A 16,253-nucleotide genomic window follows, 5' to 3' on the forward strand; every position below is an offset into this window, starting at 1 on the left:
ATTATTTGCACTACACTGCATGCGCCTAATATTGATAATATAAATACCTATTACTCTTTGTATGTGTGTGTGTGTGTGTGTTTGTGTGTGTGAGAGAGAGAGAGAGAGAGAGAGAGAGAGAGAGAGAGAGAGAGAGAGAGAGAGAGAGAGAGAGAGAGAGAGAGAGAACGTGAGAGGGAATGAGAAAAAGAGGGTTAAGTCGGGGTGGATACTGCAGTTGTTGCCTATATAATTTTGTGGCCTATATAATGAAATGCACCTCCTAGAGGCTTTCACCCTTGTCCGATAACTCGAAATATAGGTCCAAAATCCAAATGTAGAACCTAACACTGCAATCGATTCAGTTTATGACCAATATTGGACAATGAAACGAGTCGAGGTAGGCTTATCATTCATTAGGTGTTTAGAGGCTTCTAAATTCATGGCAAATAAAACATGAACCATGCGTAAAAAGCGCAGTAGGCCTACATTCTTTCTCACCTCTAATTTTCTACCGTCAAAAGGCATAAACAAAGCATTGAGTGTGACAGATTTGATATTATATATGATTACTATAAACACACTGTAATGACATTCATCTGCTAATTCTCCATTCTTGTAGGCCTATTGTGTTGTATTTGTTTTGGTTGTTTTGGCTGTGCCAACTCTCTCTCCATTTCAAGAAAACCGCACATCTAGCAAAGGTTTGGTTAATCTCAGTTGGCAAAAATGTTGCTGTAAACTATTCTCTACTCCAATGTTCCAAATCTGGTTGAATAATATCGTCACCGCACACCAAGGTAGGCTTCATCAGGTCATAGTCCACAGTATTCAAAAGGTCCGTGCTATCCGGGATCCTTGGGACATCCCTACCCCCCATTGAAGTTAACATTTAAAATGTTTAAGGTAAGGGTCAAGGTTAGGGTTAGGTAAGGGTTAACGTTAGGTGAAGGGTAGGGGTTGAGGTTAGGTTTAGGGTTTAGACTTTGGACGTCCCATGGATCCCCGATAGCACTGACCCTGTTCAAAGTAATAATTCTGCAGTGCTTTGTCATGTAGTTGTGTAGTTTGTGTAGTGTTCACTAGGTGGCGTTACGTCTGGCATATCAACGTGAGAATCCTGTTCAACATTAGCCTATTGCAGACGCAATGCCGCCTTCCGTGCAATAAAGTCGTGTAAGATATCGAAGGCGCCAGGTGAGCTATAGACTGAGCAATTGAGATACTTAGTGTCATGTTTACTCCTATTCCCTAGCGCCATAGTCGTTACTTATTAACCATACAATTTACAAATAAAGATATGAAGTTAATAAACTCATGACTCTAGTCGCAATGGAGAGCACAATCAAGTTATTTTACATTCTATAGGGTTCACGTTGGCCGAAATAAACAATTAGTCAATAGGCTTCTCAGCAGGCCCATAAAACACACGCGCACAATGACTCACTCTGGCGCGGTCTTGCGTCCAGGAAGGAATTCCAGGTATCATAGCTGAGGTTGAGAGGATCCCATTGCCTTCTCTCAGGTTATCTTAATAACATTTCTCAACTCTTTGATCATTGTCTCGACGCCTCTATCCCCAAATGCTAAAGTGGACAAAGTGTGGAAAGAGAAAGACTGGATATGCCAGACTGCATGATAGAGAAGTATCAACACAAATGTGGTTGGAGCAATTACATCACATAGTATTTATCCATATAGTTTACATCATAGTATAAATAATCTAATGTAGGCCTAAAGAAACTGACACATGGAAACGTATGGAGACTGCATTTTAATATTTTATTGACACTTTCAAGAACACATCGTTGATGTTGTAAACTAGACAAAAATCGAATACAACATAACCCAATGACAACTTTATAAACACAAAAGGAACCTTCATATTTCAATAAGATGCAGCACTTTTACTATCAGGCTGCAATGTATTTTTAAACAGAAAATTCGTCCATTTTGACACACACCTAGACGAATGTTTATTTCTTTTCAGAAAGCTGTTGGTGCAGTGTGCTCTCGCTGTCATTCGTCGGGACAGTAACACTTAACACACAGAGACAACAGGTAGGCTAAAGGTACAATGGCACATGAGTGTGTCCGCTAAAATAACTAGCTCTGTGGATATTTGGGGTACAGGTAAATCCGTATTCAGGGCGATATACAATGCAGATGGCAAAACAAGGATAAAAGACCACGAACTATCTTTATACAGGTATCGACAATAAATTAAGGACAGATCCCTAAAATCAAACTACTCCGTTGTATTTACACGCAATATCAATATCAATATGAAATAATTACATAAATATTTGTATATATCACTATTTACATTTATAATCAATATTACCTTTTCAATTGTATTTCAGATTCCCTTTGCCAGTTGAATACTTATGTTGGATTCGGCATGCGATTTTAGGACAGTCTCAACCACTCGCACATGAAGCTTATAACCTCGGTTCTGTTTTGGCCTACTTCAAACAAGTGCCAGTAAATGGATTTCCGTAGGATAATCCTGCGTTTATAAATTGACATACAGAGAAATTCGTTTGTAAAACCAATAACCGAAGACCAATTGATTGATTCCTTAGAAAAAAAGGGAGGGATTGAAACGTTTTTTCCTCCAGATTGGTTTTAAGATCAGCCTGAAGCATTTCTTTATCCTTATTCGTATCATTTGAATTTGGTCGTGAAAATAAATCATAACAACAAACAGACAGTCATAAAAGAGACATGTAGCGTTTTGTAGGGCATGCAAAGTGTCACCTACCTCCATAAGCATAATGATATGCTTCAAATAGTTATGCAGTTAATACATCAAACACAGCAGTCTTTATAAGATAAAGGGAAGTGAATTCAAATAATTATAACCAATTCAGAGTGCACATTAAATCAAACAAATTTCGTTACCTCAGTAACTAGACATAAAACAAACGTATACGTAGGACATCACACAGCAGCAATTTATCATAGATCTGTGAGTATTATCCATGCCAACCTTTCAGTTTCAATACTTGTATGGTATTCAAATAACAGGAAAAATTCAAAAGTGTTGTTTAATTTAACAAAAGAGAAATATACATATGAGATGTGTATTTAACCAAAGTGCATTTCAAAATCTAAACTGTTCAATAGGTCAGTTTTCTAAACCCGCATTCGCTAGAAGGGTATCGTCGTACTCATCCTCATCGTCCTTTTATGATCATCACAACAACAACAAAAACAACAACATTAGAATCTATGGGGACACGCTTCGTGACCTGTCCTGTATGGAATCAAGTCCGCTGACTAAACGCTGAATGCTCTGCAACTCGTTAATGGAATCTTTCCCAGAGCAAGTTTTTGGGGACAGGGAGACCGAGCCGGACGATATGGTGGACGACCGGCTGGTGACCTCCGAGGTGGAGTCCAGGGTGGCGGAGACGGGGCTCGTCGCAATGCCGTCCCCTTTCATCTCGGCGGCGCTGCTCGCCATGGAGGGGATGGCTGTGGTGAGCAGAGTGCTGTCCGGAACGCTCATAGGGATGGAGTAAGGGCTGTACCTGAGACGGGGGCGCACTGCGTTCAGGAAAGGGTGTCGGTGGACAGAGGAGGCGGCTGCGGAGGAGGCTGCCGCGGCTGCTGCCATGTACGTGTATGGGTAAGGGAACAGGCCCCCAAATGGAGACATGGCCAGGCCCTGGGGAGAGAGGAGGGGAAGGATATGAAGAGAACTATGCACAATAGTCATTTAACAGACGCTAGCTTTTACTCACCATAATAACACAGCAAAACAGAGAAAATTGGCTACACTTAAATTGTTCACAATGTACTTGACCACTGTCTATGTAGGCCTATATCTTGAAATGAGGTCATGTAGTGAGTGAGTGTGAATAATGAATCCAGACACATGCGCTTCACGGGAAATGTTTTGAAGGCTGTGTAGGCCTACTTTCACTTTTCTCATAAAGCGATTTTCATGATTATGCTTTTCTGTGGCCATGCGTACTGACTTTATACTGATTTTATACAACGGTGGTGTTGACATAGATGGGTGTAAACCGATTACCAATACATTTTCTTGAATTTAGCCTGAAAATATGCAATATATAAAGCTATCGACGCGTAAAACGATGAAAACCTTCCGAGAATCAAATTGACAAAATATTTAGTTTTTTTGTGTGTTACGTGATATCTAGACCCACCACTATGTGATATCGTGTTTTATGTAGCTTTGCAAATAGTTCATGTATTGTTAATGCAAATAAACATTCTTTATATATGATGCTGCTCATTAACTAGGCCTACATAAAATAGCAATTTAAAAGGAACTATTTCTGCAACACATGTGTTTTGAAAGTAGATGGAAACAGCAAATCTGTTATGTATTTAGGAGAAGTTGTTTTCCCTCCCCGAACCAGTGAAGCACTAAGCACATCTCATTCGCCATGTTCCTCTAAAACACATACTTAATTAATGAGTTCACATCAACACTAGCCTAAAACTATTGTTGTAATGCTTAGGTGGTCTCTGCCTAAATCCCAACATATGCTGTAAACAATTGAGACAAATAATATCCACACCTTCCTAAAATCCAAATAAACTTGAGTCCCTATAAAACACATTTGGTTATTATTTAGGCTAAAACACCATGTTCTACAATAGGCTATGCTCGCCCCTGTTGTGATGTTTATCACTATAACGAATAAACTAGGCTATTAAAACGAAGTGGAAATTATACTATTTTTCTTCTACACCATGTTGACATTTACACATAAAGTAATGGGGACAAGGACACCTAAGATGACATAGGCTACATTGTCCAGTATATTCGTCAAAATTTAACGAAAAACTCTGGAGCACATAGCATGTGTTTTACACAGGCATTACTGTACTGCTGGTGGTAATAAAACAGGTTTTACCTGTGATGCCAAGACATGTTGCTGCAGATGAAAAGGCAGTCCATGAGCTCCCGTCAGGCTTTGCGAAGGTGACGCCATACTGGCCGTGTCCATGGTACTAACCCCTCCGGAGGACACGGCTGCCAGTAAGGGACCCATGCCCGCAGCCATATTCGAGAACGCGCCTCCCATGTTGAACTGACTGGGGTGCAAAAGAAAGGGATGCGCGCCCCCTAAGTGATTGAAAAACTGCTGTCCCGCGAAACCCGGTTGAAATCCAAAATTATGCATGTGACTCTGGCTTAAGTGCGGACTGCTGTCAGTTTGAACAGTCAAAGGCATGTAGCTCTCCTTGCTTATAGACCTGCACTCGTCCGCTTTGGGCTGGTCCCGGCTTGGACTCTTGAAGTCTTCTCCAGACCGAGTGGTGCTGGAGATCACGGTGATGGGGCTCTGTCGTGAGTCCGCTTGGCTCTTCTCAGTCCTCGGGGCGCTTTCCCGAGACCGGCCGGTAGAATCACTGCCACTAAATTGATGGCCTTTAGTCAGGCTTGCCTCATGATCCTTCCCATCCTCCGTGGTGGTTGAGATCTTACTGGAGTCCGGCCCATCCTTTAGGTTGCCATTGCTTTCATCGTCGCTGTCTTCATCACTCTCGCAGAAATCTATCAGGAATGAGTCAAAAGTTAGTGATACATGATACATGATGATCAAAGTTAATCAGGATTAATTTAGTTTTGAGTTTTATTCTTCAGATAGCCTACATTCTCATATAGCCTACTTTATTTAATTTCTTCATGACTTTCGATGCCATATTAATAAAATAAAATAAAAATAATTTACAACAAGATATATAATCAGTATAGGTCAAAATGATATCTCATATAAACAAATATGCCTCGTTTTTAATCCATGTTCTTTTGGAGGATCATAGTTTGCGCTGTAATGAGCTGTAATGAGCTGTAATTGTAGCTCAGTTGGTAGAGCATGGCGCTTGCAACGCCAGGGTTGTGGGTTCGTTTCCCACGGGGGGCCAGTATGAAAATGTATGCACTCACTGACTGTAAATCGTCTGCTAAATGACTAAAATGTAAATGTGATTATCTGTAGGACACTATCGTGCTAAGTAGGCCTAATGCTATAGGCTACGTAGGCTAGTGCCTAATACTTATTCCATAATGTATTGGGCTACATTGAAATCCATAGGATACTGATTTATTTTCATTTTTAAATTAACCTTTAGCATATGATCATGTCCTTCAAATTGGCCTCATTTTAACCTATGGTGTGTTTTCACAATTCTAACGATTTTTGTCATTCAGATAACTGACATTCGTGACTAGGCCTACATCTCGAAAGTTTATTTTATTTTATAAAAATAAAACTATATCCAGTATATAATTCTGGCAGATGTATGATTAATTTCATTGCTAAATTCTTAGCACGAGAGACCCATCGTGTGAATGTGAATTACAAGAATGAGCCTACATAAAAGTTAGGCTACATAGTTTGTATGTTATTGTTGGTGTTGGATAAAATTATATAATTTGTCGTGCAATTATTCAACACAGTAAGCCTACTGATATCCAAAGACATTCAACTGAATTCAAACTAAATCCAAAATGTTGCATAGGCCTACTCATTGGAAAATATTTCACCTCCCACTATTTTTTTTTTACAAGCATAGGCTACTGTAGGTGTCTATTTTACGTGGGTCTGTGAGGTGCGGAAAGTGTAGGCCTAGTTCTGAATCTTAACCCAAGCAGAGGCGGTGGGCTCCATTACCTTTCAGGTTGGGAGGCCCCACGGTAGACACTGCGGGAGACGAGGCCTGGCCGAAACACTTTAATGAGGCCTGCTCGCCGGAGGAGTCGTCCGACGTCCCGTTCTCCTTTTTCTGCTGCTCCTCGTATGAGCGAATTGACTGCAGGGCCAGCTGTTTCCTACATTAGGCACACAGGTTATTGGTCATAACTACTATTATTTTGTAAAAAACGATCTATAAGACAACGGATCATTTATTCAAGGCATAGGACATGGATTGCCATGTACAGTCTTTGCGTTTAGGCAAATTCACAGGACTGCAATTCATTTTGAGTGCAGATTATCCAGAAACATTTTATCAACTAACATATGTCTGTTCGAAGAAGTCAATCTATTCAAACCCACTGCACAACTAATAACCCACAGCCCAAACCATTTTCTTGTATACTGTTGTCAAAAAGGTCAAGAAAAGCTTTTGAAGAGTTAACTATCAATAACTCCACACTATTTCTAGAGTGGGCGTTTCAAAATTGTATTTTGCTCTTTCGATCTCTGCACTCGGAGAACCATAACAGTGTAAATACAACATGATAAGCTATGTCTATTACCTCTGCCAGCCAACTCATTAATAAAACGTGAACTACATAGTATCATTTTAGGTTGAAGGGGTTGTCATAAAATTATTCCCCTGGACAGTCGTACCGCATTTTGGAATTCACTAAGATCACTGTCAGCCTTCGTGTCTATAAAATCAGACAACAGAAATCGTAAAATGTTAGTTGTGCAGTTAGGGAATAGTTTACTACTTCTCCTTACCTTTTCTCTCGTCTGCCATTGCCAGTGTCACGGAATCCTTTGGCAAAAGGATTATGGTCAATTTTCAATTGTGTAATCTGAAAGAAATATAAATGTTCGTAGAGGTGGGAAAGTTTTCGGGGAAGTAAATTGAGTAACATTTATCCTCGATTTCTATTCTCATAGTTCAACAGTTAACCTTCAAATCATAGAAAGCCTAATTGTTGCCGCATCTTAGTGCAATATTTTTGTAAAAATTGCATAATTGAGCCACCATCTGAATGGTTGGAAATTCGTTGATAATTGATTCTCAAACTAGTGACGAGCTAACGGTCTGATGCTATAAGAGACCATTTTTAATTTACACACACACACCCACACACCCATACACACACACACACACACACACACACACACACACACACACACACACACACACACACACACACACACACACACACACACACACACACACACACACACACACACACACACACACACCCATCCATACACACACCCACCCACCCACCCACCCATACACACACACACACACACACACACACACACACACACACACACACACACACACACACACCCACACACACCCATCTGCAATGCATACTGAATGGCAACCTCTTAGAGGACATTATTTCCCCCCACTCACTTCCTCTCGCCTTCTACCCCTCCCACGTGCACATTTTGGCAGGATTGACAATATTCCTCAACTCATGTGGCTGCCAAACATTAACTGCATTTTTGCTTGACCCAAGTGCCCAGAGGTAACACTTAGCTAACATTTCTCCCTTATATCAAAGAGCCAACATGAGAGATGATTTTGATTAGCGGTGTATCACATGTGGAATTAAATGTTACCACCAGCGCAGCCTGTTAAAATCAAAATGCTATTTTCTCTGAGTAACTGCACATTCTGTTCCCCCTCTCTTTCTCTTTCTCACACTCCCCCTCCCCCTTGCCTCTCTCACTGTCTCGCAAACACACACACACACACACACACACAGTCTGGGTCGTTGCCAAATCCTTTCCATGTGATTAAATATAATGAAGTATTATGTATTACATACATTCCTGAGAATTCTGACCCATTTGCTTTAGTAGGAAACACGGCATGAGATGACGTTTACATGTATCTAACACGATAGCTTGTAGGCCCAACACTCAAACAAGATTAAATAAATATGACATCTTTCATATTTTATGACGGCAAATGGCGCAGTGCTAGCATTGGCTATATAAACTATTTGATAAAAAATGGATGCAAAATAAATATACAACTATTTCATGAAAATAAACGAATAAAATGTGATTCTGCCTACCTTGTCATTTTGATAAGCAGTTACGGCAATGAAATCCGTTTCAGGGAAAACGTAAGTCCTGAACGTGCTATATGGGAGTTTGAGAATGTCGTTGGCTCTCACGATGTGAAATCTGGGCTGATATTTGTGCATGGAGTTCAGGATGGTCTGGAACAGGAAAGAATTCTGGATTTAAAAAAAGATAAGCACACACTGATTTCTGTCTTTTGATGAAGATTAGCCATTTGATGTAGCCTACTCAATCGTAGTTCAGGCCTAGCCTACTTGACGCAATGGCTGTATTAGAATATTCTCCTGAATTTCTCTCACCAACAATGCATTTACCAAAAATGTTCAATACATGTATATAGGCCTGAGCAGTAGATTACCACATTGCTTGACATTATATATAAAAGTTTGGGAAACATGTTGCAGTGAAAATATTAAAACCTAATTCATTATGGACACAAACCTATTCAATTGAAATTAGGCCTGCATATTTTGGTGAAGCCTTTTCAGCCCTCGGCTCCATATGGCCACAGAGATGCAACGTTAATGGGCTTATTAATATTAGGCAACTACTAATAATACCTCTGATAATACTAATAACAATCATGATAACTATAATACATGCCAAAAATGTCGATAAGCATGCAAATAAGAAAATAAACATACATTAGATGAACTTACAAATCCATGCTTGTCGGATATGTTATTCGTCAGCTTGAGTTTGTGAAAATTGACGACTTTTGACATCCACTGCTCGCCAGTAGCTGGACTGTCCGGGTGAATGTACATCCTCTTTGGCATTTCGGGGTCGGCCTTCCCTGCCACCATCCAACGCGAGTTGTGAAATTTATACCTGCAGTCATCGGCTGCAACAATATCCATCAACAGAATGTACTTTGCTTTCTTGTCCAAGCCAGTGCATCTCACTTTGAACGGAGGGAACATTCGCCTGTGAAATGGAATAAGAAAATCACTTAAAAACAGTGGACTGGCCTACCTTACACAGTGACTGAATATTGTTAGCCTATGTTCATACACACATATGGAGCAGCCATCTTTACATTGCTAGTATACTGATTATGATAATGAAAATGTAACACTGCGAATACTAAATTATTACACATTTTACATTTAGTTGTAGGCCTATACGTATATGCGTCAGCCATACGATTTAGTCCATGCAGAAATTATTAATCTAACAGAGTCCTGTGCGAGAAAATAAAACACCCACAAATATCTGCCGCCTACAAATAATTTAAAAACGCATAATATGTACAGCATGCAATGTGTAACTGTATTTGTACCGCATTCTATTCGTTTGTTGTGTTAATAACATTTGTTATTACACTTTTTTATAATAACATCTAGGCCTAGGCCTGCATGTTTCCGTTTTATAGCCTAATATTGTGGGCTGACTTTACGTCTACAAACTTCGATAAATTGTTTTGTAGCGTACATTTTAGAATTGCTCACAGTTTTATTGTGTCATTAGAAGTTAAAGTGTTACAGCCTTATGTGTTGTATATTTTATAGTTTGGGTTGGGTTTTATTTTATCTCGTGTTGAGATTACATGACCATGCAATCTGGCCATACAGATTCTGTCGATAGGACAAAGTTAGGCTATTCTATTCAGCTGATTTACACACATAGCCAGCCTGTAACCACGAGAAATGACCCTAGTTTGAAATCAAAATGTTGGCCACCATTCGCGGAGGTCCAGTTTCAAGCACCCATCAATAAATCAATTCACTCGAGAGGAATGCCAGCGTATTGATGATCAGAATGATCTTCATAATAACAAGATGTAGACTGATGTATTTCGACTGCAGAACACAAATATGCCATATTCGAATACATAAAAGTTGCGCTCACCTTCCGGATTTCGTGATAACCATTTCAGTGCCTCGCTTGTGGAAAGTTTCCCAAAGTTCCTTCGCTTCCAGGTGAACTTTTGGGTCATCTTCGACCTCTTCTTCAGGCTCCAGAGTCTTCAGAGGCCTCAGATGGGCTGCGGCTGCCTGGTGCCCCAGCGAGGAGAAGTGGAGGCCGGAGTCCGCGGCGCCCATCAGCTGGTCCATGATAGGCTTCCCCAGGGCGCTCGGGAGCGAGAGGGAGCCGTTGTGAGGTAGCGCCAGGGCCGGGAAAAATGGAGGATGGTGACCCAACATTGCACTCATGGCAAATTCCGGACCCCGGTGAGGTAAAAACGGATGGTATGCCATACTCGTTCCTTGTATGACTGGATCTCTCATCAGGAAGCTCATCCAAGTCCAGGAAGGTACCAAATATATTGATTTATTTAGTTGAATATTATAGTCAGTCTATGCAGCCTTCTTGACGAGCAAAACTGTCTCAAGTTGAGAAGTCTTGAGAAGTCCACTCTCACCACTGCAGAAATAAGCATCCACTTTTGTTCTGCTGGTTTGTATTACTTTTCTTTACTGTCTTTCTATGAGTTCCAACAGAGTGTCTGCAATGAGAAATGAAGAAATGCACTCCATTAATCTTCCGAAATTGACGGGCGTTGAGCACTTTTCTATGCGTTGCCTTGCGAACAATTTAGGAATTAAACCAAAAAGGATGAGTAACTAAGTTTTAATTGACTGCTGCGTTCTTTTCTTGCTGTTGTCTAGGCTACAATATCGACATTCCTGTTAAAATGCATTCGCTTTCATTGGCTTCAGTCCTCCTGCAAAAGCAATGTGTTGAAATATTTCGATAGCGCGGAATAATTCCTCTGTCTTTACTTGTTCCAGACATGCACCCTCACACGCACGCACACTCTTTCTTCCTCTCTCTTTCACACACACACACATTTCAGTAAAGACGTTTGCGGAGAAAGGAGTCGTTTGACGGCAGAGAAGTGGTAAGGTCCCAGCACCAAGATATTCCTAGCGCTTCTGTGCCCCATAGGCTTCAAACTGTATGGATGTGTTGCATGTTACGAGAAGCTGGGCTCTGTTGATTGGCTCTTTCACGCTTTCGGACCAATTGTGTGGCTTCGTAGGCGTGGTTTTAACAGGTCGGTGGAGGGGACAGACTTCAGACTTATAAAAAGGTGTTTGGAAACTCAAATGCTGCCGTGAAAAACCACTGCCTCAGTCAATATTATGTGAATATGTCAACATCATTAGAACTAGTGCGATCGGTCGGTCTGTGGGACCCTGCGAAGGAAAAGTAGCCAGAGTCTCAGATGCTTTGTCCTTAAGAAATTACGGTCTCGTGTGCAGTCAGAGCCGCAGGTCTGGCCGCGTCAACAAAATATTGACTGACAAATGTTTGTGTGAAGTCGTGGACACTCTATGTAGGCTATATGGACGAATTAATATACACAATCTATCGTCACTGATTTGATAATTTGGAATTGATTTGATGAACAGAAATCGTCCGTTGTTCGCTGTCCTTCGTTGTAGCGGTCTACAACACCGGAAAGGAATGTTTGAGCAACATGCCAAGCTACCATTATCAGCACCATATTCGTGAAAAATTATAGTGAATTTTGACCGGTTGTCGCGCGACGACCCAATGTCCAGTTAATATAGGCTATACAATGTTAATAATATGACAATAGGTTACAGACATGATCATGTTAATGTTTGCTGACACTTTATTATTGCATATCATCGTTCTTGTTGATTTAATCTGTCACATCGACCAGCCTTTGTAACAATCATTAGCCTACAGTGATGCGTTTGATAGCCAATTTTGACATCATTAAGCATCAGTCGACATTTTCTCCGAATTGCAGTATTAATTTAACCTTGAATGTGAAGCGACAGGGTGATTCGGTGTGCTGATTGCATGGCGCATGTAGTGTGTGGTTATGTCTGTGGATAATATTGTTTTACACACTTTAGGGCAGGTTAACATGAATAAAGCGGGGAATAATACTATCTCTCTCTCTCTCTCTCGCTCTCGCTCTCTCTCACACGCACACACGCACACTACCTAGTATAACAATGTGTAGTCTGATATAATGATATTTCGAAAATACAACCCACTAAAAACATTGTTGGTGGTGATAATATGGTGGTGATATCGGATCACATATCGAGACGGGCTGGTTTTATCTGGTCATTCAAGGGACATTATGCACATTACGCGCAAGTCTGGACAGCTGCACCAGCCACATATTTAAGGATTAATTTACAAGTAAACTACACAGGGAGTGGCAGTGGTCAGCCATATTGACCAAACATTGACCAAGTAACTTCCCATCCAATCATAGGCCTACAAGGTTGAACTATAGGGACTTGTCAATCTTTTGAGCTATGATTTTGAACTAGTGCTACCCATTATTTCATGAAAGTGCTTTATCCTTTAACAAAACGATTGTTAGTGGGAAACACCTATTTATACTGTCAATTTGACTGGGCAATCTAAGATGACTAGAGGCTGGTGACATGGTCCTTTGAGTAGACTATTTGATGGTATGAGTGCATGGGTAGTTAGTTGCATGAGGCATACTGTACTGCATGTCTGATTGCCCCCCATACCCAAGTCTTTCCAGATCCCGGTGACAGGAGAGTTGATGTTTCTACACTGTAAAGGGATTTCCATGAATTTGACAGTAACTTATAGGCAGCTCAGTGGAATGTACAATTCTGTATTTTATATTACAGTACACCTGCTGTAATATAAATACGGTATCAAAGCAAGTACTGTGCAATGACACACAGTACAATACCGTAAAATTGACTGTATTATACTGTAAAAAAGTAAATGCTGCTGTAATCGGAATGCGGTTTGGAAAGGGATTGGTGCAAGCAGGTTGGCTGCTAGGTAAAGTGTTTACACATTACAGCATATTATTGAATATTTTGTGTTTTATATCACTTGCACTTCTAGAGGCTTAAACAAAGGTTCCAAACTGGCAACAACTATAGGGCAAAACAGACCAAAAGGACATGGCAAAATGTTAAAACATTTAAAGACTTGCTGCCACATCCTGTCCCCTATACATTTTAATTGATGCTGCACTATAACCACATAGGAGTTAAATTGGTGCAACAAATATAGCCTCTTACAAGGCATGCCTCAAAATATGTTAATGAGCCAAAAACAACAATATCATGCACCCACTAGTGGTCAATAGGTTTTTGACGCTCTAAACATAAGGTACGGTATTGTATTCTGTGGGGTTCGAAATCAAGCAATATTCCCACAATGCACCATCATCTACAGTATGCTGCAGTAAAACGTTTCAAATAATTTTACTGTTGATAATACCTCAAATTACAGTTTTCAGTAACAGTGTAGGGTTATCCTCATTTTCAGTTTGTAAACTAGTTTCCTTGTGTTATATTTATGAAGTTCATCTTTAACATTTGAATGCAATTATTAGGGATAACTAGTTTGCAGTTCCACTGTCCAGTTCCCCAGACTTTATGTGTGAGTGTAGCTTAGTTATTCTCAATGGAGTGACACCCTGTGTGCTGTCTATTGTCAGCTGCTATGGCAGAGCAGGGAAACTGTCCCCAAGCTATCCTGTGTATCTCTATGACTAATTAGGGGAGGGCAGCATAGGTTGTGTATTGTAAGGTGTCAATATTTATTGATATTAGCTGGACTAACTAATGAGATAACCGCTGACACAATAGGCCTAATTACAATTTAGCATTGATCAAACTATAGGCCTATGATTACTAAGCTATGGCAAACTCTTCCCTTCAGTCATCTTAGCCTGAACATGCTGTTCACTTAAAAGGACACATAGGTCTATAGTCTTCTTTGTGTGTGTGAGGTCAGGCCTGTGCCGATTACATGCTTATTCTTCTTTAAACACTCACCCCTATTAGCAGCACATTTCAATTTAGTGTAAGGTGTCACCAAATAGGAAGCATTGTTGACATAGCGGCACCCTTTCATTCTTTGTGGCCTCCAGGCTTAATTAGCTAAGCAACCCTGAGAGAACGGTCAATACACTATATCAAGTTTTACAGGGTTAGGGCTCTCAGGGACTCACAAGTGTCAATAAAAATGCATACCTGGCACAACTGATTGATGAGGCGGTGTTGTCAATGTTTTCATATCTACAGTGGTAATGTATATCACAAGCAAAAAGTTATATATTTGTCTAAACAGGCTCCAAAATCCCATACTGTCTCTCTCTGTTTGTTTCCAGTCAGTGTAGACTGTAGGGATACTAAGTAGTTTGAGCCTGTTAAATACAAAGGTCCATTGTCCAAATGCTCTACTGTTGATTAATGGTGTGTTTGCTAGAGTATAGACATAGACATTGTTGTTTTAAGTAATAATCTTTGAGAAAATAACTGTTTTTGTTTCGAGAGATGAGTCAATGAATCATGTTTATCTATTTATCAATGTTTATAATTAATGTTATCTATGTTGGACAAAACCAGCAATTTTGTTGGTATAAGTAATGCCCACAAACTATCAAGTAGTGTTTTCTCTCACTCGATACACACTGTCCTTTCCCTAGGTGATCTGTACAGTCAGAAAAACAAAAGACTGGATATAAGTTAATAATACCTATAGAGACTAAAGCTATAGCTCACTGGATCAATGTAATGTATATTGTTTGTATGTTTATTAAGTCAAACTTCTTAGACTTTCTCAGAATTTATTATGGGGTTCCCGTGTTGAATTTTTGCTTCCATCTTTATTTGCAGATTGTAAATGATAAATGGGATCAGACTTCATGGCACCACCTTAGAATGGAGTACGTCGAATCAAATCAAATCAAATCAAATTGTATTGGTCACATACACATATTTAGCAGATGTTATTGCAGGTGTAGTGAAATGCTTGTGTTCGTAGCTCCAACAGTGCACTAGTATCTAACAATTCACAACAATACACACAAATCTAAAGTAAAATAATGGAATTAAGAAATATATAAATATTAGGTTGAGCAATGTCGGAGTGGCATTGACTAAAATACAGTAGAATACAGTATATACATATAAAATGAGTAAAACAGTATGTAAATATTATTAAAGTGACTAGTGTTCCATTATTAAAGTGACCAATGATTCCACGTCTATGTACATAGGGCAGCAGCCTCTAAGGTGCAGGGTTGAGTAACCGGGTGGTAGCCGGCTAGTGATGGCAACATTGTTGTTGTTGTTGTTTGGGAGTATTTAGACACAACTACACATGATAGGGAGGGGAAAAATCACAAGTTTAGTCAATTAGGTTGTGCAATGCTTGAAATTAATATGCGTCCAATATACATTTGTCGTACCTGTTCTTTAGGTATTGCAATGACAACATAGTAAACATGTAGTATTTACCCTATAGGTGTAAGTAATATCACTGTTTTCAAATTGATTCATGTGGACTATTGGTCCAAATACAGAGATTGCGAAATGCCCTTTCCAAAATCAGCACCATGCTCGAAGTCAATCTGCTTGAAGCATGATAAACTCTCACCTGTCGATGATTCTGGCCTGTCAGTCATTTTTATGCAAGTCAACCCTTTCTCTCATCTATTCTTGCAGTAACTTGTTACATGTTTTGATAAATAACTATTTTAGTTAATTAGGGATGTGTTTA

The 16,253-nt window shown here is 39.9% G+C and overlaps 1 protein-coding gene across 4 annotated transcripts; it reads right to left on the minus strand.

The window, feature by feature from the left end:
- Nucleotides 1-1,742: 1,742 nt before the first annotated feature.
- Nucleotides 1,743-11,841, minus strand: LOC121582514 (T-box transcription factor TBX3). Of its 4 annotated transcripts, none has more exons than XM_041898366.2 (7): nt 10,608-11,841; nt 9,401-9,683; nt 8,747-8,893; nt 7,434-7,510; nt 6,639-6,796; nt 4,875-5,518; nt 1,743-3,652 (listed from the first exon to the last, which is right to left on the minus strand). In XM_041898366.2, exons 1-7 carry the CDS (start codon nt 10,997-10,999, stop codon nt 3,212-3,214), a joined length of 2,142 nt encoding a protein of 713 aa, XP_041754300.1. In that variant the 5' UTR covers nt 11,000-11,841; the 3' UTR covers nt 1,743-3,211. The 4 variants fall into 4 exon arrangements, with proteins under 4 accessions (XP_041754300.1, XP_041754298.1, XP_041754301.1 ...); XM_041898364.2 differs by having other exon boundaries at nt 8,747-8,911; XM_041898367.1 differs by having other exon boundaries at nt 9,416-9,683; nt 10,608-11,840.
- Nucleotides 11,842-16,253: the final 4,412 nt, after the last annotated feature.

Source organism: Coregonus clupeaformis, chromosome 15 (assembly GCF_020615455.1).
Source record: "Coregonus clupeaformis isolate EN_2021a chromosome 15, ASM2061545v1, whole genome shotgun sequence".
NCBI lineage: Eukaryota > Metazoa > Chordata > Actinopteri > Salmoniformes > Salmonidae > Coregonus > Coregonus clupeaformis.